This window comes from Mastigoproctus giganteus, chromosome 4 (genome assembly GCF_048544385.1).
Source record: "Mastigoproctus giganteus isolate SK-2022 chromosome 4, ASM4854438v1, whole genome shotgun sequence".
NCBI lineage: Eukaryota > Metazoa > Arthropoda > Arachnida > Uropygi > Thelyphonidae > Mastigoproctus > Mastigoproctus giganteus.
In genome coordinates, this window is record NC_143578.1 from 42759177 (window position 1) to 42785106 (window position 25930).

At 35.7% G+C, this 25930-nt stretch overlaps 1 protein-coding gene across 1 annotated transcript in view; it reads left to right on the forward strand.

Moving 5' to 3' along the window:
• The window catches only part of cv-2 (crosveinless 2-secreting protein), a 111670-nt gene extending 85952 nt beyond the window's left edge, over positions 1 to 25718 (forward strand). The window contains exons 13-16 of the mRNA XM_090371510.1: positions 4809 to 4981; positions 6633 to 6796; positions 14928 to 15058; positions 25194 to 25718. Of these exons, the coding sequence (XP_090227636.1) occupies positions 4809 to 4981; positions 6633 to 6796; positions 14928 to 15058; positions 25194 to 25369 (644 nt within the window). The 3' untranslated portion in view covers positions 25370 to 25718. The remainder of the gene's footprint in view (positions 1 to 4808; positions 4982 to 6632; positions 6797 to 14927; positions 15059 to 25193) is intronic.
• The last annotated feature ends 212 nt before the right edge of the window (positions 25719 to 25930 follow it).

Consider the following 25930-nt stretch of genomic DNA (forward strand, 5'->3'; position numbering starts at 1 on the left):
GTAAAATAGATAATGGGTTTAACTGTTCTGAACTACAATATTTATCAGAGGAAATAATTTTCAGTTGTGAACTGTAAGCCATATTTAAAGTATAGCCAGCTCACCTGAGCTGTTTTCAGTATTTTTATAGGTGATTTTGAATTTGGCAAATTCAGATTTTTTTTTTATTGGTAATTAGAATTTGGCGAATAGGATGATCAGTAATCGAACGATTTTTATTGGTTACATTCCAGAACATCAGTACCCATTTTCGGGCGTGGCTTCTTTTGCTTGAATCCGTCCCGAATGGGCGCCTCCGTAGCCAGGTGGGCAGGAGCAGCAGTGCGTAGCACACGCTTCTTGATTAGACCGGGGTTCGAGCCCGTGACCACCAAATACGGAGGATGCGGAAAGGTCACGGAATGACCACCGCATATCCCCGGAGCAATATGGCCTTAGTTGCTAATGCTCCTAAAAACCAAATAACAACAACAACAACCGTTCCGAATTAGTGGACTAACCTAACCTTTTTTCACTAGCCTAAAATGAAAGCCTACACTTTTGCTTGAATCCGTCCCGAATTCGGCCATGCCCGCAACGCGGTGACTCGGGTGTACTCAAGTTCTGGAGATCAATCCTAGCCGCCAAAAAACGGTATTCCTAATGATTAGTATGCACTTTTTTCGGGCGTAATCTAACCTGAACTTTTTTCACTAGTAGAAATGAAAAAACTCCTGCTACAAACCAAGGTCTATCGTATTCGTGCCGGCTCTACTCGCTTGCAGAACGGAACAGCATTCACTGAAACGCAAAATCGTGGTGATTAGCAGCGAAGCTAGATCTGGCCATCATTTGCTGTCGCAAAGATCCATGGATAAGTCTTTCTGAAGTTTAACTGAAGCTACAATTACAGCCATATTTCCGCATGGTCCGTCTCTCAGGTGCTGGAACCGCCTATTGTGGGAGAGGACGGCAAAAGTAGATAGTTGACTAGCTAGTCTAACTACCACCCGAAGGGTTAAAAATTTTAGGAGGATAAATATCTGTTTCATAATTTATCCTCTAAACTAGAGATGAGCGGCCCAGGTCATCTAGGCAGCCTAAAGTGTTAAGTGCCCCCCTCCCCCGAGTTTAAAACTACTTTAAAAAAAGTTTTAAAACTAGCATGTCACCAAATAGTTTCACATAGATTTTTAAAAATATCCCTTAGTATTATTCTACTTTTCTTTATTGCTTTTTTTGTATCTTTCTCAGTATTTAAAAATGTTGTAAGCATATGCTTACTAAGAATGGTATTAGTATTATATAATAATTGTTGGATTTTCATCTTTAAGTACTGTATTAAATGTAAAAAAAACAATAACTATAAATATAAAGATATTTATAGCAAATATATATCAATATTTTTATTGGTAACAAAAATTAAATTTATATTGTAAAACATGAGTAATTCTTGCTGCAGCCTGTGATTCCTTCCCGTAAAGCCTGCGATCAATGTTTTATCTGTTTTGGTCCTATAGTCAAAAAAAAAAAAAAAAAAAAAAAAAAAAAGGTTGCATGCCACTGCTTTAAACTATTTGTTTAAATCCAACATATTTCTCTTGGTTTTGTGGGATGGAGTGGTCTGGACCTTTTGGGTGCATTCCAAAATGAAATCATTCAGATATTTTATGGATGCCTTATGTATACATATAAGTTTTAATGTCCATTATTATTATTGGAAATGATACAATACAATACTTATTTAAATAATAAATGATTGTAGATCAAAGAACTTGTTAAGAAGTAGTTATTGCTTTATCAACAAGAAAATTGAAACAAATACCTCATACAAGATAATTCAACCCCCCCACAGGTGGGGCATAAGGGAATAAATCCCTTGATTCAATCTCACATAGTAAAGAAAAATATATTTATCATTCTATAAGTTCATTTTAGATGATATTTTTTTACTAAAAAAAATTTGAATTACCAAAAGAATAGGCATTATTAATTTTGAAGTTCAGTTTGTTTAACAGTATTGATAATGTGGAAGATGTGCTTAAAATTATATTCATTCAGGAATGTGGGATGATCTAACACAGAATCTCTTTGGCATCTAAGAAAGGGTTATGGGAATGGTTGTACACTGGTGTGCAAAATTTAAGGATTAGTCAGGTTTTCACCTGTAATTTCTCATAGGAGTGGCCTGGATATGGAAAAAGCATACCAAAGGAACCTCATGAGGTACAGAAATGAAGGAAACAACACCGACACAACAATGGAAACAAAACGGTACAGAGGAATTTTATTCAAAAATGGCAACATAGCACTGGCTGCCATGATACAGCTGCATCACTGCCAAAGATGGAACAAAGGGAAGAGGTGGTTCTCAGTAGGAGATATGGCCACCCCTAATGTCGATGCAGGCTTTGCACTGCCTGTCCATACTTAGAACAATGATGTTGATAAGTTCTTGCAGTAATATCGTCCATTCCTCTGTCAGTGCCACCTTCAGCTGGTGAACATTTTCTGGTGGGTTTGGACATGCTGCTAGGCATCTCCCCAGAGCATCCCATATGTGTTCGATGGGATTTAGATGGGGGAGAAACGGGCAGGCCAATCCATATGAACAATATCCTAACTTTCCAAAAGCATATCAACAGCTGCAGCGTGATGGGGTGTGGCGTTATCATCCATAAACACGAACTCGGGGCCAGTGGCACCTTGGAACAGATGCACGGGGGAAGGATTACCTCAGTACAATAGAGTGCACTAGTTACAGTATCACCTTCCAGTATCTGGAGTTGTGTATGTCCATCCAAGATAACGCCTCCCCAAATGAGAACACCTCGACCGCCATATCGATCCCTTACAGTGATGTTTGCGGGTGATACTGTGTGCCAACCTCTTGCCAGATTAGCTGACATCCAGAATCACTGCTGAGACTGAATCTACTCTCATCAGTAAAGAGTATCTTAAGTAAAGATTTTATGGTTGTAACCTTTAGAAATAGTGTTGGTCCTTAAGTTTTGCATACCAGTATATTAACCATTGATAGTATGCAGTCAATATTACTTTACTGTGAATTTTTAATGCGTCTATATTAGCACAGTATAGAGCTCTTTACAAATGAAGTTACAATGTTAATTAAAAAAGATGCCCTCCCCAAAAAATTCCATGTCAGGGGCATCAAATGGGATAAAAGATATCCCAGGTTACAATGATATAAACTGTTCTGGCTTTGGCTGCATAGTGAATAAGCATAAATATTTTATTTATTAAATATTGGTAGACGAGGGATAGGAAAGATTTTTCATTGTATGTGACAGTTTGGTGTATGAGACAATTTGGTGAAAGACAATTTGTGGCTATGATAGTTCAGTGAGTATGACAATTTGGTGTATCACACAGAGATCAGAAATTAACAAAATCAATGAAGTGAAATGTTTAGGAAACAAAGTTTGGAAACTCAAAGGAGGAATGCTGAAATTTAGAAAAAGAAAGTAATATATTTTTTATCCATTTATTTTATATAAAGGGATTTGTGCTGATTGTTCTAATAGGCAGGTTGGAAAGTGAGTGCATGACTATGACTCTGTACACATTGTAACATCTTTAATCCAGATAAGTTTGTTTATTAATTTTTTTAAATCCAGATAAGATTGTTTATTAATTTTTTTTAATCCAGATAAGATTGTTTATTAATTTTTTTAACATGCCTCCTCAGTTGAAGTCTGCTTTTCCAGAAGCTTGAATTGGTTGAGTGTTGGGAAGTTAAAAGAAAATTATGGGTGTATAAACCCGGTTAAAAGGAATAGACCATTGTACCATCCTTTATTCAGGATTGTCAGGAACTGCCACAGGCTCTGGTGAAAATGCCACTTTGCCAGACAGCTTTTCCATGTAAGGGATGTAGACTCTAATTCTGACCCCTACACAGTTTAAAGAAAAGCTTAATAGCCTGCCCTTAATCCATTTGTTGTACTAGTCTACCATTAACTCCTTTCAATAAAAACTATAGTACAGGTTGTAACCCTAACATCAGAAGATGCACATTATGTGTGTTTGCCTAAAAAGGGCAACTTACAGAAGTGCGCATTATAGCCTTAGATGCTAATGCGCCATAAAACTCTATAAAACAAACAAACAAACAGAAGTCAAAATAAAGTGCAGACAAGGTTCTCTTGGATCCCAATCTTTAACCTGTCTGTGGCACTTTTTTAACAGGGTCTTCTAAAAAAAAAGTAGAATGTGCATTGAAAACAATGGAGATGGATAGTAGATTCCATCAAAAATATAAAATATCAAGAATGGTATTGTGATTGCTAAATTCACCATTTATAGTACAGCATGTTAAAAGTTTTCATTTTCTGTCTTGCTTTGCCATATGTTGAATTTTCCCAAAAACTTACTGAATTGTCATAGCCACCAATTGTCTTTCACTAAATTGTCATACACCAATTGGTCACATACAGCAAAATGTCATTCCCAAATTGTCTTGCACATAGAACTGTAACGCACCGAATTGTCGCTTACAAGGAATTGTCTTGCAACGAATTTACACGATCCAAATTGTGGGTTCCTTGTCCGAAATGGAAAGGTTGCAAGAGAAATAGGAAGGTTTATGTGTTGTTAATTGGGACATGTCAGTGTACTATATCATCTGACTTGTATGTTAATCAGTTTAACGGTGTTACTTGCTATGTTAAAATGAGCAACTATTAACATTATAATTCCCATTCAGTGGGAACTACTTTAATTTTTTTGTTTCTTGAACTTTATATTTTGAGTAACTTGGTTAATAAATTTTTACATTACATATTGACTGAAGGCTTTTTATCTCAAAGGTATCAAAGTGCTGTGGGATGGTGACAGTTTCTTGGAGGTATCAGCTCCATCTCACTTCAAAAACAAACTGTGTGGACTTTGTGGTAATTATAATGGAAATCCTAATGATGACTTTGTTACTAGAAAAGGAAATGTAGTTTCAAGTCCCGATGATTTTGGAAATTCTTGGAGAGTAAGTGTAGTCATGTAAAATAGATATTTGTTGCTTTATTTTTGTTCTTAAATTCTCTTTTTCTCTTCAATTCTGCGCATGCATACCTCAGAAAGATTAATATTTACTCATGTATTGATAACTGCTAAGTTATTAATAGATGAGCACTAAGCCTTTTTTGGCACAAACTTAGTGTTTCATTAAAAATATGGCACTGTTCTATTGAGATAGGGAAGTGCCATTTATTTGAAGTAAGGTAATATCAAGGAACTCATTTTAAAGGTGTAACAGGTCTTTGAGAGATCTGTCATAATATTAAAAAAAGAAACTGAACCACTTTTCTGTAATTTTTTGTTTTTCAAATACAATTTTACAAAATCAGTTCAGGCCAAGTTTTGGTTCACTCAAAAATCTTTTAATTGGATTTAGAAATATGCTAGATTTCAGAGTTTGTTACTACTATAAGGATTTGGTATTAATTGGTTATAAGCTATGCATTTCAATTTTGATTTTAATAAAATGGGTGCTATTTAATAGTGCCAACAGAACCATGCTAAGGCTTTGAAGCACCTAAATAGAAACAGTTAAATGCTTTCCTCCCAATTCAATAAAAGGTCTCGGTATTACCATATTAATTTTTTCATTTTGCTGGATGTAGCCTTTTCCAGACCTGTTACTGTGGTCCTGGGTGCCAGTGAAATCCTTAGCTGGTGCCAAGTTTGGCATCAGTACTGATGGTTTGCCATTGCTGTCTAGGATATAAATTAACGAGACAAGGAAAACAGTAATGAGATAGCAGTCGGTAATGATAGTATTAGTGTTAGCTAAGTGGAAAATTCAGCTACAAGATACTATTTGTTAAAAATAGGCAAGATTTTTTATTTACATTTTGTAAGCATTTTTAAATATGAGGATTTTTAGTATTGCTTTTATAGTTTATCACACCTAGGTAATGATTAGTAGTCAAACGATGCAAGGAAGCAAGTTCATAACAGCATCAGCAAAAAAATAATAGTTCCCTGAAGAAATAATCAATACCAGTTTTCTTTTATGAAATAGCATGACAAAAAAGGGAAAATTTCACAACATTGTGGCAATTTATTTTATTATACATTGTGTATTAATATAATATAGACAATATTCAGTTCTTTAAAATTTTAACTGAAAGATCTCCAGTCATGCTTTAAATGAAATTAATTAGAAATCTGATTTTTGCACTTCAGATTTAAGATGTCACTTTAAAACGAAGCAATTTTCAGACTGTTTAATTCTTCCTTAATAACATGTTGCCATTTGATTAACCTTTTGTGAAATTTTGAGCTCTAAAACAAACTTTTATGCTCCTCTGTTTACTTAGTTGTAACTTAATACCCTTCATGAAAAATTCTCTTCCTTGGTTTATTAAAAATTAGTAAATAGTTAACTAATTAACTAATTTTTAATAAAGTTTTTGTGCAGATATCAAAAGGGTTAATTAACTTATTTCCATCAGAACCAAAACTGTTTTTTTATGAAATATTTTCCACGGCAATGAAATCGTTTACTTCGTTAATATAGAAATTCTAATTTAAAGTTTCAATGACCATAGGATCTACCTTTTTTAATACTAGTTGTTGCAATTTGTATATCATTGTCTTTCATGGATATCTGAGAATGTTTTTTAATTTGGTAGGTTGGAAGAATGAAAAGGTGTTCACGTCCACAGCCTGTTCTTGGCGAATCTGTTTGTCGAAAGAACTGGGAAACACGGATAAGGGCTATTAAGGAATGCAATATCCTGAAATCGGCTCTTTTTCGGCCTTGCCATCTTGTTGTTGCTGCACTTCCATATTTTAGGTATTCCGCTTTTTAGAAAGTTATTGCTTTTTGGAGTTATTTACTTTATACAATATTAGTATGAATAATTATTAAAATGAAATTCTAATAATTTATCCAACAAAATCCATCCACTAGCTACTTGTTAAGGGCAATATTAGGACTGTTTTTTTTAATGAATTAGTTTAAACATTTAATTATAAAATAACTAAATGCTATAATGCTATTTTGTCCTTTCCAAATTATGAAAAGCAAGAGGGCTGTCTAACTGTTTGTGTCTTTCAGTCAGCAGACATTAAATTTCTTAATGCAATGTGTATAGTTTTATTGCTCATTGCAGAACAAACTTTGTCTTAACTACCTTAATACTTTTGATATCAATACTTTCAATCAAATGGCATTCCGAAAAGGTTAATCTGCTATTTAGTTAAAAGATGGAATACTATAGTAGCCTGTTTTGAACTTTCTGGTTCTTCATTAGATAGCAGATAGTCTCTAATGAAAACTTTCTGACAAATTTCCTAGTAGAGAAGCTGCTCAGTGAACTGCTGTGTAGTACATGAATTTTAAAATTGGTATTGCTGTTTTGGTCTTTCAAAATGATGAAAAGTAGGATGACTTTTTCACCCTTGTGTTTTTGTGACTAACACTGGCATACCTATTTAATGCAGCAGCCTTAACTCTAAACTACTTTTTATCATTTTAAAGAGGCTCAAATAATGATAGCTATTTTATAATTTTGAAGCTTTAACTTTCCATATTGCATGATACTCACACTGAATGACTTCTGGCTGCTTTTGTCAGGGATTTTTTCACTGGAGAATGCCCACTATTTGAAGGAGGACTGCTAAATTATTAAACAGGCTGCCAAATAGTAGTGCTTCACTTTTTTCAATAAATGGCAGTTTAATCTGTAGGTGATGCTAGTTGCTTGAAAGTAGTACAATACAAAGGCAACTTGGTGCTAAGGATTTTTTTTTTGTGCTTAAGCCCATTGTATTACTGAGTGATTTAAGTCTTACTGGACACAAAAACACAAAAAAGGACGAGAAGGTCCTATATTTCATCATCATTTTAATGTCAATTAGGGTAATTGTGAAATGGAATGATTTCATATTTCACTGTAGGTGAAGGATGGAACATAAGATGAATACAGTTTGATTTAGAAAAAGATTTTTACCTTTGTTTGACAGAAGGATATTGTATTTCTTAATACATTTGGCAAAGAAATCAGTATTTAAGTATCTCTTATGTGATAAAACTGTTTAGATACGATAATGGAGTATAGTATGGAGCAACTGAGAAATATTTCTTTTTTAGATTTTTCCTGAATAAAGAAAGAAATTAACTAAATATATACTGTAGCAAATTGAAGTTTGAAAGTTTCTGAAGCAAATCTCAACTTCCTTTTAAAGATTGAAAATTATTTGAAATCTCACTGCAGTGTTAGAATAAATTGATTATATTTTTAATTCCTGCATATTTTACAAAGAAAGAAACATTAATTTGTTGGGGGAGCATGGATTTGAACTGCTCTTCTCTGCATATGTATGTATAGGTATGCCAGTACCTGGATTTATATCAGTTTGGTTTGCATTGTTTTGAAGTTGCATCCTTGAAAAATATGACATTACATTTTGTGTTGTTAAAATTAAGTTGTCACTTTTTTGTTGAGAATCCTCAGTCATTTTTCTGATAGGTAGCATGTGTCACAGTAAGGGAATAAGAGCAGCATTGCTACAATGCTGCAAAAATAAGGAAAAAGTGCCAAAAATACAACTCCAGCAATTGCAAAGCAGGTGATCTGCAACAAAAGTAGGCTTCTGGTAAAAAATGGAGTCTACTCTCCATTTGGATTTAAGACCAGATCAATGAAAATGCTTTCAAGCATAATGCTTATTCTTTCCAACACAAACAGCTTATTCAGAGGCCTGCATTCAAAGCTGGAATGCACAAAAAAATGAGACTTTTGAAGCCAGCCAAAGCTAGTTTGAGGGAGACAAGCTTCACATTGATCTTCACAATATCACTCTGAAAGGAAGCAGCAAGTGGAGATATTGTTGGCATTAAAAAAAAAGTAGAAGGCAATCATTCAACTGAGATCAGTTCTGAGTGAGTATTCTCCAAAGCAAGTTTGTAATGTGGATGAGATTGAATTATTTTAGATGTGTCATCTCTGCAAAATCTGTATCACCAAAGCCCAGAAAACTGCCCCAGATCTCAGAATTAGCAAAGGTAGGCTTACATATCTTTTTGGTAGCAATGCAGCAGAAGAACTGAAGTTTAAACTCCTAATCCATCCTGTACATTGGCATTTCTACAGAAAATGTTGGATGATAGTCTATTTGGTTTGAGATTGGGTTTCTGCATGCACCATTTCAGAATTTAAAACATTTGGTGTATCAAGGAAAATCAGAATTTTAAAATTTTGATTTTATCGAATAATGAATTATGCCATCTGTATGATATAGACAAGCAATTAACTAATGTTAAATTTATTTGTTTATGCCACCAAAAATGACATCGTTAATCCAGCCAATGGACCAAGTAGTCATGTCTAATTTTTAAAACTACTACCATTTCTGCACATTCGAGCAGACTCTTATGGCCATAGATTAGAATAAGGCTGACCATGAAATAGTTTTAGAAGGATTACTATATCCTAAAGACTATCAACAAAATTGCAGATTTGTGGGAAGAAATAGCATTGCACACATGGTTGTTGGTAAAAAATGTGATCAGAATGTGCAGGTAATATTCATAATGTTGGTGAAATTCAACCAGATGATGTAGTACTGTTCTGTCTGCCAGGAAACTGCTGGTTTAGCTAGTCCATTTTTTCAAAGAAATGGATTTGCTTTGAGGGAATAGAGAGAAGATTAAGAAATAGAGCTCTAAGAAAGTGCTTAGAAGTCTGTTGAAGAATACAAGATGATTAATAACCAGTTGAATACAAGATGGAATTCCAACTGATTATTGATCAGTTGGAATTCCAGGTTTCAAGATGGGGATCAAAAAAACTCTGGGGGTCAAAAATGTGGCTCTCATAATTTGCATGAAAGGCCCCATTGCTGTTTCCATTAGTCTATCCCATGTGGTATTTTACAAGGTATTTAGGGTTTCTATAAGAATGGCTTACATAAGTATTGTGGTACTCTGCATGTCAACTTATAGATGAATACTTTGGTTTCAAGAGTGTGTGGGGGGGTTGGCAGAAGATAGTAATTTCTGTTATTTGGGATTGTCTAGGAAGCTTGTTTTTAGGGTAGTACTGTTTGACATTCCCCCTAAACCAAGATAGTAGGGACAGGAGACATCTGTGAGGGGTAGGAGCCTCAAACACGTGGATGGTCTGATTTATGACCGCTAACGGGGGATGTAATTATTCCATTTTTGGGGGAATGCCTAATCTTGAGCAGTCCAAGCTCCAAACCCTGGGAATCATAAGTAGTAGTAGTAGTAGTGGTGGTGGCATGTGATGCAAGAACGCAAATGTATGAGCTTATGCAGCATCAGCAAAAAAAAAAATCACACCATTCCCTCCAAATGCCTGTCCAGTTCCTCCTTAAATTTATTCAAACTATCAACTTCCACAACGACAGATGGAAGTTTGTTCCAGCAATTAACCACCCGCTGGCTAAAGGCAAATTTCCACACATCTGATCTACATCTGTCTTTTCTTAATTTGAATTTATGCCCCCTTAGGTTCGTAATCTAAACAAGTGGAAGGATCCCATCAGAATTCAGCGTGTTGAACCCATTCAAGTCCTTATACACCTCAATCAGATCACCGCGCAGGTGCCTAGTCTCCAGCCACTGCAATTTGCAGAACTTAAGCCTCTCTTGATAAGAGGATCCCTTCATTCCCCTCACCAATCTTGTTGCCCTTCTCTGTACATGCTCAAGTAAATCTACATCCTTCCTAAAATGAGGCCTCCAGACCTGTACGCAGTACTCAAGGCGTGGCCTGACCATTGCCTTATACAGAGGGATAATCACCTCCTTTTCCCCGCTATCAAAATTCCTATATATCATTAACAAAACCCCATGACCTGCCCTGGCAGCCTGTCTGCACTGCTCAGAAAACTTCATATCTGCCTGCACAATTACTCCCAGGTCTTTTTCATTTTCTACCACCTTAAGTGTAGTACCACACAGTTGGTATGTTTCTCTGGGGTTACTTCTACCCATATGCAGTACTTTGCATTTGTCAAGGTTAAACTTCAGTTGCCACTTCTTAGCCCATCTGCCCAAATTATCTAGATCCTGTTGCAGTAGCACACTGCCATTACTGTCATTAACAACCCTGCCAACCTTTGTATCATCTGCAAACTTCGACACTAAGCCTGATATGCCTTCATCAATATCATTGATAAATATACAAAACAACAGTGGACCCAACACCGAACCCTGTGGGACTCCACTAATAACATTAGTTATTAGTGATCTAGATGATCCTGCAATGCATCTTTAACCAGCGACTCCATTATTTTACCCATTGATTACCACCCTCTGTCTTCTCCCACTTAACCATCCTTTTATTCATTGTAGCAACTTACCCTTAATATCATTCTGCTCCAATTTGTACAATAGTCTTCCATGCGCAACAGTGTCAAAAGCTTTCCTGAAATCCAAATATATGATATCAAAATTATTTTTTGCATCCAGTTCCTTTGTAACCACATCATAATATCCTATCAAATTTGTCAGACAAGACTTTCCCTTAACAAACCCATGTTGTTTCTGAATTATTGCTGCAGTCTTGTCTAGATGATCCTGCAATGCATCTTTAACCAGCGACTCCATTATTTTACCCGGAACAGAAGTTAAACTAACTGGTCTGTAATTACTCGTGTCATCCTTCGATCCCCCTTTGTGAATTGGGGATACATTTGCACATCTCCAGTCCGTGGGAACCTCCCCTGAGTCCAAGGATGCTCTCATAATTATGGCTAAGGGTTTGCTTAGTTGCTTTGCTGCCTCCTTTAATATAACTGGATAGATCCCATCCACCCCAGGTGCTTTTCTTACGTTTAACTTCAACAGTTTCTCTTCCACTTTGCTCTCAGTTATTACAAAATCATTAAGTATCCTGCAATTTGATAACCTTCTGCCATTTTCAAACCTTAATAATTCCTCATGTGTGAATGTAGATGCAAAATATTCATTCAGTTTGTTTGCTATCTGAGCAGGGTCATCAACAGTCAAACCATCGATGTCAAGTGGACCAATCAGATTCATCCCCTTCCTTTTAGAGTTTATATAAGTAAAGAAATCCTTGCTGTTTTTCTTAGCATCTTTTGCCAAGGATTTCTCGTAATCTGCCTTCGCCTGCCTAACCTCCTTTGTAACTTGGTTACAGATCAACTTGTAGCTATCATAGGCTTCTGTGTCACGTGTTAATTTGTATGCATCCCATGCATTTTTCTTCTCTGTTATGAGTCTCATTAGTTCATTTGACAACCATTTAGGCCTAAACCTTGAACAATATTTCTTAATAGGTATGAAACTTTTAGTAGCATCCACGATTAATTCCTTGAATGCTTCCCACTTAGAATTTACTGTTGGTAACATCATCAGTTGATCCCACTGTACAGAATTTAAAAACTGTCGGAGACCACTGTACTCGCCTTTACGGAAGCAAAAATCCTTTCCTTTACCCCTGATGGTAATTAAATCTTTAAGTAAATCCCACGTCAGTACACTGTGATCACTGTTACCTAGTGGTTCTTTTATCTGCAGATTCCTAATATATGAATGATCACTGCTGATAACCAGATCAAAAGTATTGCTTTCTCTGGTTGCCTCTCGAACATGCTGCTACAGAAAACAATCATCCAATAAATCCACAAACGTCTGACTAGTGTGTGAGTGCCCAACCCACAAGTTCCAGTCAATATCTGGGAAGTTGGAATCCCCCATTATAAGACATTCCGATTTACTAGCCCACTCTATTTCTCTGTACAATTGTTCATTGTACTCATTCGAGTCATTAGGCCTATAACACACTCCTACTCTTATTTTTGCTTTCGCAGTGCTTATGTCACACCAAACTGACTCAACAGTGCACTGTTCATCTATATCAACTGGATGCACTTCTTTTGATTTTATGTTTTTCTTAATTAACAGCATAACACCTCCTCCCTTCCTATCCTGTCTATCCTTTCTGTACACATTGTACTCCCCAAATTCCAGTTCGGCATTCCTTATATCAGTGTGACACCATGTCTCTGATATCCCAAGAATATCCGCCTTTGCTGTCTTGACCAACAAATTCATCAAATTTATTTACTATACTTCTAGCATTGGTATATATGCAAGCATACATGCTCCTACTGCTATTTTTTGTTACCCTAACACATCCCATATACCCACCCGTTCCACGATGACCGCCACCCGTCCCTGAAACCCCCAACACCCCACGCTCCAGGTCGCTACTTATTCTAATAGAAGTTGTGCAAGAATCACCTTCACCTCTGCCTACGGCTACTGTTAAACTATTAGTCCTTGTATCCCCCCAAACTATCAGTTTTCCGACCCACCCAACATTGCCTCGATAGCATCAGCAAATATTCTTGCACCCTTTCTATTTAAGTGTATCCCATCCCTGTAGAAGCAGTCTCTCCTGTTAACAAGTGCAGTCCAGGCTGAAAAAAATTCTATCCCTTGAGCCTTGCACAATCTTTCCAGGGCCGAATTGATCGACAAGGCTCTCATCATATACTCCCTCCTATCGTGTCTGGGCAGAATTGCAGACACTTTCAAATTCAACCCTAATTCACGGCTTTTTTTCATCAGTGACCTGTACTTGTTAAGTAGTTCTGCCGGTCTCCTACTCTTGATATCATTAGTGCCAACATGTACAACTATATCACCTTTTGTGCCCTTAAAAGATGATATCTGCTCTACAACGTCATCAACCTTTGTCCCTGTCAGACATACCCTGGTCCTGTTCCACCTATCCTTTTTACATAGCATGTTCCCCGTTTCCCTGACAATAGAGTCTCCAACAACTACTAGTTCCTGAGGGACCAGCGCATTCTGCCCTGGGGGTTGCCGCTGTGTTGCGTGATGACCAAGTGCAAGCTCTGGCGTTGATGTGGGCAGCTGAGAGCCTGATGGGCCCCTCAATTTAGATCTTTTGAGGGCATCCACCCTGTCCTTCAAACTCTCATATAGGCCCACAACAATGCTGAGTTGTCGCCTGATTTCCTTACACTCCTTACATCGCGCACACACACAAAGACATCCCACATGGCAATATCATGTTCTGTTCCAGATAGTTCGGCAAACATTTCACAAGTTGCACATTTTTTTAAGCTGTGATGCGTTGGAGAATCGGCCCCCTCAGTTCTCCCCCGAGTCACAGCACTCCTGCCACTTTGTGCCCATTGCTTTGCTGCTCTAGTTTGGGGCATGATACTTTAAATTAATAAAATCAATAAATTAAATTAATTAAATGTCAATACCACGCTATCTAATAGAAACAGTGAAGCGTATTACTGTTTCTATAATTACGTTAGATCTACCTAGCTACCTCAATTAAAAATTTGAATTCCCTATCACTATATACAAAAACAATGCCTGCAATATTCGAACGAAATAACGGTTTTATAAAGTATTACGTATAGCTACAAAAACTGTTTATATAAATTAAAATAAAAATAACCAGCGTAATTAAAACTATAAGACTACGTATTAAGTACAATATAAAATAACAAATTATGTAAATAAAAAGCAAACACTTATCGTTTTTTTCAGAGCCTGTAACTTGCAGCTGTATTTTCTAAAGAGAGTCAGCGCCCTCTCCCCTAGTTCATAGTCAAGAACCTCTCCTGAGGTTCTTGACTATGCATCCTTATTTCACCATTTAAAAATTAATGGAGTAAGTTACATGGGAGGATGCAATTTCTCACCTAAATAATGAGAGGAATAATGGAGAGGAGGGAAATGGTCACGTCTTTTAACTGACATCTGATCCTCAGAGGATTTTTATCTTGAGATAAAATTTCCTTACCATATTAATGAAAGCTGTTTACATTCAATGATCATACTCTTTGAAATATTAATGGTTTTATACAACTAGGAAAAAAAAATAACTAACTTAAAAATTATTATAAAGCATATTCAAAAATGAATTTATTCATTTCAGATCATGTATGTTAGATGCATGTGAGTGCCGAGCTCGAGACAAGTGCTATTGTGAATCCCTTACTGCTTATGCACGAGAATGTGGGCGTGCGGGGGTTACATTGGATTGGAGAAATGCCAGTGGTTGTGACAGTAAGTGTTTTTTTTTTATCATTTCATTATAGTCAGTAATATTTAATAAAATTTGTGTCCATATCATAGCTATAAACCAAAATGAATTCAACGATCTGATTAAATTTGACTGAGAAGTCAGGTTAGGAAAAAAGGTAAGGGGATCTGTATGAGAATTATTTTGTTCTCTCTCTCTCTCTCTCTCTCTCTCACACACACACACACACACACATTGACTTTTTATACCGTTCTTTTATATTGATGTAACAAGTATATAATTGAGTAGACTGTGTAAATTAATTAATGCTGCTTAGTGTTATTATCATATAAACACAGTTCTTAAAATTAAGGGCAATATTTTATAGATATTTGTGAAAACAGCACATCAAAAATAGATAAAATTTCATAGTTAAAAAAAAGTAAAAAGATAATGGAAATCACAGGTATGAATAATGTTGGGGCAAGGGCATCTTAGCACATATTTCCATTAGATGCATAGCATGTAATGGTTTGCTGGTGTCTTTGTGTTATATTGTGGAAGAGTTGAAATCTGATTGTGAGAGTTGATTTTTTAATTACTTTTTAATAAAAAAAATCACCTCTAAATATTAAAATTGAATTATGTATTATTATAGATTTGAAATCTTAGCAAAAATTTTGAACTTTTAGTTATATATTAAATTAAAGCTAATTTATTATAGAAAATACAAAAAACTTAATTCTAGCTTCTATTTTAGTTTGGATGGGTAAGATAGTGTGGAGTGTGTGTGTGTGTGAGAAGTTCATCCCATTTTTTCCCCCCAGCTTGCCTGATTAAAGTAGGTCTTCATACAGTAAAATCCCATTACAATGAACTTCACAGGGTGCATAAATAATTTTACTGTATCAAAATTTTGTTCGAACAAATATTGCTGAAAATTATTCAACATAATCATTATTTGTTAAAATAAATTCTGCTTTATTTTACCTAAATATCAACCTTTAAAATCAATAATAAATAAATAAAATGACAAAATAAATAAGCATACTAAAAAAAGGAATATTTTTTTAAACACAACGTATTGTTACTTCTTATAAAATTTGTGTCCATATCATAGTTAATATGTGAAAAGTAACAATTTTTGAATTTAATCCTGAAACTTTTTATTCCTGGATTAATATGGGAATTAAACTTTAGTTCAATTGAAAACATGTGAGTTCAGCTAACACCAAGCTGAATTTGATTATCTTTCATCCCTTCATTAATATGGGAATTAAAGTTTAGTGCAGTCGAAAATATATGGTTTCAACCAGCACCAAACTTAATTTGATTACTAATCTGCTACTTTGTTTTGGAAATCAAGTGAACTGGTGATGTGAATGTAAGTGAAAGAGCTTGAAATTGTGAAAAAACTATGCCTATTTCTTTATTGCCCCAATTTGCTTTTTGTATATTTTCATTGATTTGAGCATTCTTTAAAAATTTACTATAAAAAATAAAGAAAAAAAAAGTAACTATAGGTACCAAATTTCATAATCCCTTTTTTTTCTGAAAAAATTGCAAGAATGCTATACTGGTTGCAAATCTTTTGCCATATTTTTTAAAACTTACATATTTTTTCAAGAAAATGTTCCCATAACTGTATTCACAATATTGGTTACCAATGCTGTTCTCATAATCTTACAAAAAATTTTTTCTTTCATTATGAACCAACAAATTTAAGCAAAAGTGGACTTAAAATAAGTCATTGTATTGAATTTTTTACTAGATCAAATAAGACTTAAATATCACCAATGGTAAGAGGAAATTTTTCACCAGAACCATTTCATTTAAACAAGACTTACAAAGCACTAACAATAAGGGAAGTCATCTGGAAACTAGGAATATTTTCACTGTAGCAAAAATTTAGTTAAAATGAGATTTTACTGTACACAGTATGTGTTAAGTACATGTAGTGATTATTTTTTTTAAATTGCTGCATTGATTAAATTTTCCTGCATTTTGTTTTCCTTCAAATTCATCCTTTTCTGTGCAAAAAACAAAAAATTTTACTATAAAATTTTTGGGGTAGTGCGCTATCTTTGGCATATCTTGGTACATGCTACTACCAGGTGAGAACAGTAGTAGTAGTAGTAATAGCAAATGATGCAAGAAAGCAAGCTTATATAGTATCAGCCAGAAAAAAAAAAAGAAAAAAAGTTCACCAAACCTTACCCTCAAAGAATTTGTCTAGGCATTCTTCAATTTATTCAACCCATCCATTTCCACAACAGATGGAAGCCTGTTCTAACAATCAGCCACCCACTGGCTGAAGGCAAACTTCCGCACTCTGTCCTGCAACCATCCTTCCTCAACTTGAATTTATGCCCCCTCGTGTGTGTAGTCTCAGCAAGTGGAAGAATACCATTTAACATTCAGCTTACTTAATCCATTCAAGGCTTTAAACACCTCAATCAGATCTCTCTGCAGGTGCCTAGTCTCAGTCGCTGCAGTTTGCAGAACTCAAGCCTTTCTAGGTAAGAGCACACTTTTGTTACCATCATCCGTCTGGTTGCCCTTCTCTGCACCTGTTCCAGCAGATCTATATCCTTCCTCAAGTGAGGCCTCCAGACCTATATACAGTATTCAAGATGCAGCCTAACCATGGCCTTATACAAAGGGATAATCACCTCCTTATCCCTGCCAGTAAAGTTTCTGTATATCATCGACAAGACCCTGGAGCTGTCTGCACTGTTCAGAGAATTTCATGTCTGACTGTATTATTACCCCCAGGTCTTTTTAATTCTTCACTACCCTGAATGTAGTACCACACAGTTGAAAAGTTACTCTGGAATTACCGCTACCCATATGCAAACCTTGCTTTTGTCAATGTTAAACCTCAACTGCCATTTCTCAGCCCATTGACCCAATTTTACTAGATCTTGTTGCAGTTGTTCACCCTGACGACTGTCATTAACAACCCTGCCAATCTTTGTATCATCTGCAAATGTACACAATAAACCTTATATACTTTCATCAATATCATTAATAAATACAGAAAATAACAGTGGTCAACACCAAATTCTGGGGACTACACTAATAACATTAGTCTAAGAAGAGCAGTGTCCACTGATAACTACTCTTGTCTTCTTCCACTTAACCATCCCTTTATCCATAGCATAACTTACTCTTAATGCCACATTGTTCCAGTTTTAATAGCAGACTTTTATGTGCAACAGTATCAAAAGCTTTCCTGAATTTCAAGTATATGATGTCTAAAAATATTTTTTGCATCTAGTTCCTTGATCACTTCATCATAGTAACCTATCAGATTGGTTAGACAAGACTGCCCCTTAACAAATCCATGCTGTGATTGCAGTAGAATTGCATGCCTGTCTAGATGGTCCTGCATTATCTCTTTAACCAGTGATTCCACTAATTTTCCTGGAACAAACCTTAAACTAACAGGTCTGTAATTACTGATGTCACCTTTTGATCCTCCTTTATCAATTGGGATACATTTGCACACATCTCCAGTCCATAGGGAGTGCCCCTGAATCCAAGGATTCTCTCATAATTATGGCTAAGGGTATGTTTCCCTTCTTTGCTGCCTCTCAGAATATAATTGAATAGTTCCATCTGCCCCAGGTGCCATTTTTATGTCCATTTTCAACAATTTCTTCTCCGTTTTCCTTTCAGTTATCACAAAGTCATTTAGCTCCTTGTTGAGTTTGATAAACGTATGGTATCCCCTTTCCTAAAGAATTCCTCATGTGTGAATGTAGATGCAAAATACCTATTCAATTTGTCCACAACCTGAACAGGGTCATCAATAGTTAACCCATAGACATCAATTGGCCCAATGTGATTTAACTCCTTCCTTATACTGTTAATACAAGCATAGAGCCTTTGCTGTTTTTCTTTGCATTCTTCACCAGAGACTTCTCATAATCTGTCTTAGCCTGATGAACCTCCTTCATGACTTGATTACAGACTAATTTATATCTACCATAGGCTTCTGTATCACCTGATAATTTATACTCATCCCACACACTTTTCTTCTCTGCCCCACATCTCAATAGTTGTGCATGCTATCCATGGAGTGACTAGTTTTGACTTGACTTCATGTCAACAAATTAGGTAAATGTTCTATATTTAAGGATAGCTTGATTATGAAATAGTGCATTTGGAAGTTAAAAATTTATAATGTACACAAAAAGTGTTATGTTTTCAACACATGATGTTCAAGTGATGGGTAATTATAAGGTTGTGTTTGTCTATCATTATTTGAGATGGGGATAAGAAGGTGGTTAACCTATTACAGGGAGAATTGGTTAACTTGCCAATATGTAATTTGTTATAGAGACCTAAAAGAATATTCTAAATTCTAAGTCTTGATTTCAAGAGGATCAGAACTACCATTCAAAATTTTTAGCAATGTTACTGGGGGCTATGGAATCAAGATTAAAACCATTCTCCACACCAACAAAACATTCACTGAATATTTGTTTAATTTGACCTTTCTTTCTTGAGCAATGCCCAAACATCCAAAACATACTTTTATATATATAGATTTGGTGGAAGAGGTGGAAGGCTGCAGATTCATAATTGGGCCTACAGCTTACCAAGAGAACATATGTGGAAAATTTTATTTTGATTCAACATTTCCTATCAAGCAATATCTTAACATCAGAAACTAAACTTTTGTTTATAATATACAGATAACTCAAGATATTTATGAAAAAAAAGTTGGATTTCTGTTTATCCAGGTTTTTCTGAAATTTGGAATAGCTTGAGAAATCTTTCCAAGAAAAATTCAAATGTAAAATTTCAGGAAAATCTGTTCTCTGGGAGTTGAACATAGTTGAACACTTGGGCATTTTATCCATTTGTGAATGTGCCTAAAAAAAAAAAATTGGGCGAGTTCTTACACTCCTTGATTTTATGTTATTAACAGGATAAATTTTAATTCCACTTAAGAGGCTGATGGGTGTTTTGAACCGAGGAGAGGGAAAGCAAGAGATGCGCTTGATTGATTTCTGACTGTCATTGAGCCTGCCACATGACAAAAATCATATAATGATGATGGGGAACATCACAGATGTGCAGAGGTATGAAGATATTAATTTGAACGTGAAACACCAATATGTATAGCCATTTCAAGGGTGCATAAGTTTCAGGCAGATGGTACAGTGAAGAATGTGTACATAAGCCATGTGGTAGATTTCATACATCAGCTAATGAAGACAGTGCTGTTATGTGCTGTTTTAGTGATCGGTTGCTTTAACAGTGCATCCAGGAAACTGGTATCTCCAAAACAAGAATATACTAGGTCACGAAAACTTCAGTCTGGGATTCATATATTGCAAGCGTTTCATTAAAGTAATCCAGTTTATCAGGTTCACTTTTGTGAATTGTTTTCAGGTACATGTAATGATGACTAATCTTTTCCTGACTTTATATATTATGGACCCATGAAACAAAATTGTGCAACATTTCATGAAATGAGCATATATGTTTTAGTTTAGTACTTGTGATTGATGCCAACAAAATACATTCTAGAACTTATCATTGATGATACCAACAAAATTCTCAAAAGTGGTCCACTTGATTAGCAGAAAAAGTGTGTGAATTAGTAATTGAATTTCAACTTAAGTTAAATTCTGAAAATAGTACTAAAGTTGAACTTTCCTTTTAATGTGGGAAGAGATTAAACATTAAAAGCAATAACTGAAGTATTAATATGAGATAAGTAACAATAAGTTGACTCAATTGTGCCATAAATCTGAAAGTTTGGTAGTTCTTATAAATAAAATATGCTTTTGAAACAATGTTCTGAACAAAATATTTTTACTCTTGTATTATATATATTTTTAGCTTTTATTTATTTATTATCGATTTTCAAGTTAATATTTAAGTAAAATACACCAGAAATTACGACTTCTGTATATTTGAAAAACACAGGAAGTTATTTAAGCAAATAATGATTCTTTTGAAATAATTTTCAGATATTCATTAGAATGAAATTTCAATATAATGAAATATGATTTGTCCACCATGAGAAGTTCATTATAATGGAACTTTACTGTATTTATACAATTGACTGTCTCTCCATTTGAAACTATAGTGTTACAATTTTGTTGGTTTGAGCATAAATGGAAATATATTTTGGGTCAGCCACTTGCCCGTGTTCACATCATTGCATCACTGGACAAAGTTGTGCCATTGGACAAGGACTTTTTTTTTTTTTGATTCTGATGAGGGTTACATTGTTTTCCACTAGAAATTCAAGGTTTTCCATCTCAAAAATTTATCATTATTATTTTTTTGTCCTGCATGTTTCCACCTGTCCATAGCTTCATGTAATTTATACAGGGTGTCTCAAAAATATTGGTACAAACGTTTAGGGGAGGTAGGTAGCATCTAAAGGAATGTGAATCGCATAGGAACCCATGACGCTGTCTACGGAAACGTCACCGTTTCAGTAGACAGCGTTGTTCATCTGTTCCCGAGAGGGAAAATTTTTGGTTTACTTATTCAAGCAGTAGTCGCCGCAATAAGAGCATGCTTCCATATACAAACTGTGATCTGGCAGACACGCACCTAGTGTATGGATTAGCAGAGGGCAATGGACGAGCCGCTCAACGAATTTATGGAGAATGCTTCCCAGACAGACATGTACCGGACCACCGTTTGTTTGCGCGTGTGCATCAAAATTTGCGTGATTATGGATCATTTAGAGGTAACAGGAGTAGTGTGGGCAGACCACGTTCAACGCAAACTCCCAACATGGAAGAAAGTGTGTTGAATGCTGTCCAGAATAATCCTACTACCAGCACACGTGCCGTTGCCTCTGCCTTAGGAGTGTCTCATTGCAGTGTACAGCATGTCTGGCTCGACGATTCCTTACACCCCTTTCATCTCCAAAGGGTTCAGTTACTGCTCCCCCAAGATCATCCTGCACGTGTGGCTTTTGCGCACTGGTTTCTCCAAGAAAGTGTTCAAGACTTGAATTTTCCAGCCTATGTTTTGTTCACGGATGAGGCTTATTTCACTCGGGAAGGCTTATTCAATCAGCACAATGCTCACGTGTGGGCTCATGACAACCCACACGGTGTGCCCCCCCATGTGGCACAACATCTTTTCGCAATAAATGTGTGGGCAGGTATGGTTGGTGACTGCTTAGCCCACCCATACCTGTTACCATCCCGCATGAACTACGCTAAATATCGGATCTTTCTTGAACAAGTTCTACCAGGGTTACTTGACGATGTTCCAGCAAATATGAGATGCAACATTTGGTTTCAACATGACGGGGCGCCTGCCCATTATGGAAGGTGTGTTCGTGACCATATGAACAAGCATTTTGGGTGTTGATGGATTGGCCATGGTTGACCCGTTGCCTGGCCCCCACGCTCACCTGATTTATCGAGCCTTGATTTCTTTCTGTGGGGGCCCTCAAATCTATCGTGTATGAATCACCTGTGGAGATGGAAATGGATCTGTGCTGCTGCTACTGTCAAAGAAACTCCAGGTATGTTCGACCGTATCTGCCAATCCACGCTGCGTCGGTGTCACGCATGCATCGTGTCTCATGGTGGAACCTTCGAGCATCTGTTGTAACATCATGAAATGCATCCATCTCGTACCCCATTGTTAATATTATGTCAAAATGTTTGCCACTAATTACTGTCTTGTGTCATTTCTGCTTCTTGTGCCTCTGCTACTACTTTTCTGTGCCATTTCCGGTTATGGGTTCCTATGCGATTCACCTACCTCCCCTAAACGTTTGTACCAATATTTTTGAGACACCCTGTAGGCAAAAACACATTTATGAGTAGTAAAGTAAGCTGATCATGGAGTGGCCAAGTTGCTAGGTCTTTCTCCTTACTTTCCAAAGCATTACATGCATGCAATTAGAATAGTGGCTGCAACTGTTCTTCCTAACAATGTGGAAGGGACCTTTGTTCTATTCTGGTTTGGATGGATGAACACTTAAGGACTTTTTTTTTTTCCATGCTGCAATTGAGGTAATCATTCGTTGGTGGTGGGTAAGTGTTTTTTTAAGCCAATAAACTTTTTTTCCATAGGCAAACGGATTGGTGGTAGCACTGGAAGAATGAAACTGAATAGTGTTCTGGTTTGAGAGGGTTGCTTACTGAGAGAGTGCCCCGTTGGCAGAGGCGGATTTAATGGCGGGCGCACCGGGCGTGCGCCCTGGGCCCTGACTTCTGTAGGGGCCACACAAAACCCGGACAAATTAGTTGAACATATTAGTTCAAAATTTTGTGATTATTATTATGCTATTATTAATTATATTATACATATATTATATTCAAATTTTATTGGAAATAAAACATTAATAGTACATAATATTTTTTATTTATTTAAAAAAATGGTTAACATGTATTTTTATTTTCCTTGTCTCTCTCTTTTTTTTAAGGGGTCCAATATTTTATTCTGCGCCTGGGGCCTCAACCGACCTTAATCCGCTCCTGCCCATTGGCATCACTAGGACACTTAAATGACACTGTAATACACTGACATCTTTCAGATAGCTGACCAGCTAGCTTGCCCTTAATACTATTTCTGAAACTGGACCATCAAATATAAACAATTTAATGTTATGGCACTTATGGTTCCAGTTCTTTGGTTTATTCCAAACAATCCAACTTAAAGCAAAATTTTAGATATAATGTATATTAATGTTTTACCTCCATTCATTTGGTTACAGAGTTTGCTAAAAAAAAAAATATATATATATATATAATATCGGTGTTTAGATACACCATAGACACTCTTAAAAAAACTACAAAGTAGTTGTTGTGCGCATCATTTGCTCTTTCTCATATTGTGCTCTGCCTTCACGACGAGTTTCCATGATACTGCACTACCTCAAATAAGTAACGCTTCACTAATAGAGAAGACTATTGTTACTTATTCTCAGTGAGTATATATAGATATTAAACTCTTAAAGTATTATGCCAAGTGCATTTAATTATTTTAAATATTATCTTATAAACTTAATATATGTGACTATTTGAATGCTCAGTAATCGTCAGCTCTGAAAATAAATTGGTCCTTAAAAGTCTTCATGACGTGATCAGGTGAATCAACTTTCAAACTTGGTATAGTCAGTTAGTATGACTGTTTTACTGGTCTTCTGTTAATCTGCATTTAATTTCACAAAATGGCACTTAACCTTTTTGGAGATGAGTCTGGTAGGCCATTTTTCTTTGTAGGGATCTCCCAAATCCTATTCCCAAGCCTAATTAATGAACTCCCAAAAATTGTATGCATGAGAATGAGGGATTTCTTCTATAAAGAACAACTTCAGTGCATTGCTTAGACAAACAGCACTCAAACTCACAATGTCAATCTTCCAAATATTCATAGTGAGGGATGATAACTAGAACTCTCTTCAGATTATGTATATGGCTTGTAATCCAATCTTCAGAGCTTTCAGCAGTAACCTGAAAGTTCTGGAGACTGGATTACATGGCAAGGACACTGTCTCTATAAAGACAAGCCTGACAAACTGACTGGAAAACTTTGTAATGCATTATAAGATTTTTGTCTCCCCCCCAATCTTGGTAAGTTATTCTTGCACTTAAACATAAATTATGGGAGGACAAAAAAGCTTCATCTTAAATTCTGCAAAGTGCTTGTCTCAGAAGGATGCAAGAAGTCCCTGTAGTGATAGTGCTTTTACATGAATAAAAACTTTTGTTTTATGGGATTTTACTTTATCCATACATTGTGTGCCGAATAGTTACGTATTTATAATAGTGTTTTTTTTTTTTTTTTTTAATATGGGTTTTGATATTTGCTGTTCATGACTTGCTTTTTATTATTTTCTATATTGATTCACTTATTTATTGAGATTATAATTAATTATGTTTAATTTTTTAATTATTATGTTTCTTTTTTTTAACCATCAGTTTTCATTTTTAGTATGCTGCTTGCAGTAAAAATGAGATTAATTTTTATTGAATTTTTATGATAAAATGATTTTCCCTTTTCTCTATTTATTTGGAACCTTGAGATTTCAGTAGAAATCTTTATTAATCTTAAATATATTTTATGAATATGTCTTGTTTACTTTTATTTGTACTTAGTAAAAATAAGTTTTATTCTCAATATGATATTTTATTAAAAACATGAGCATAGATAATAAAAGATGACTCATTTTTACAGGTAGGCAGTGTCCCAGAGGAGAAGTATTTATGATGTGTTCACCTGCTTGCAGGCCTACATGCAAAAAGCCAAAACGTTCAAAATGTCATCGGCGGTGTCGACCTGGGTGTTCATGTCCAGTGGGAACTGTGTGGCACAAACGACACTGTATTCCCATCGAACAATGCTCAATCTAATAAAAAAACAAGAGAAATTCAAAGGGAAGAGTAAGATGGAGTGGAAAGATGCCTGTGTAAAGTAGCAGATTAAAGGTGACTTTGTGGGTGTTTGTGCACTATCCATCTTTAAAAGCATATGATTGTCCAGCTGGCCTGGACAGTGGAACAAGTGGGAATGAGAGGAAAAGTTACTACCGTCTGAGGTGCTTCATGGACAGAGTACTTCACTGCTAACTCCTCTCACTGAATTCCACATTAAACCCAACCAACCAGAAACCTTGATGTTACATGCAGTCGTTATGCCACAATGTGTCATATTTTCTCAGAATCTTTAAACAGCTTTTGTTTGTAGACTACACATTCACTTGTAGATAGTGCAGCTGAATTAAGGAGGTATTTTATTTATAATAATGAGCAATATGATGTTCCATAATTATACACAGTATTATTGATATTGTGGTAAAATTTAAGTTATTTATGGGTAGTTTACATACAGCACTCTACAGGCAAGTTACTTATGTATAGATGATTGCATAGTAGTTTTCCAAATCCTGAAATAAAAGGATTAACTTAAGATGT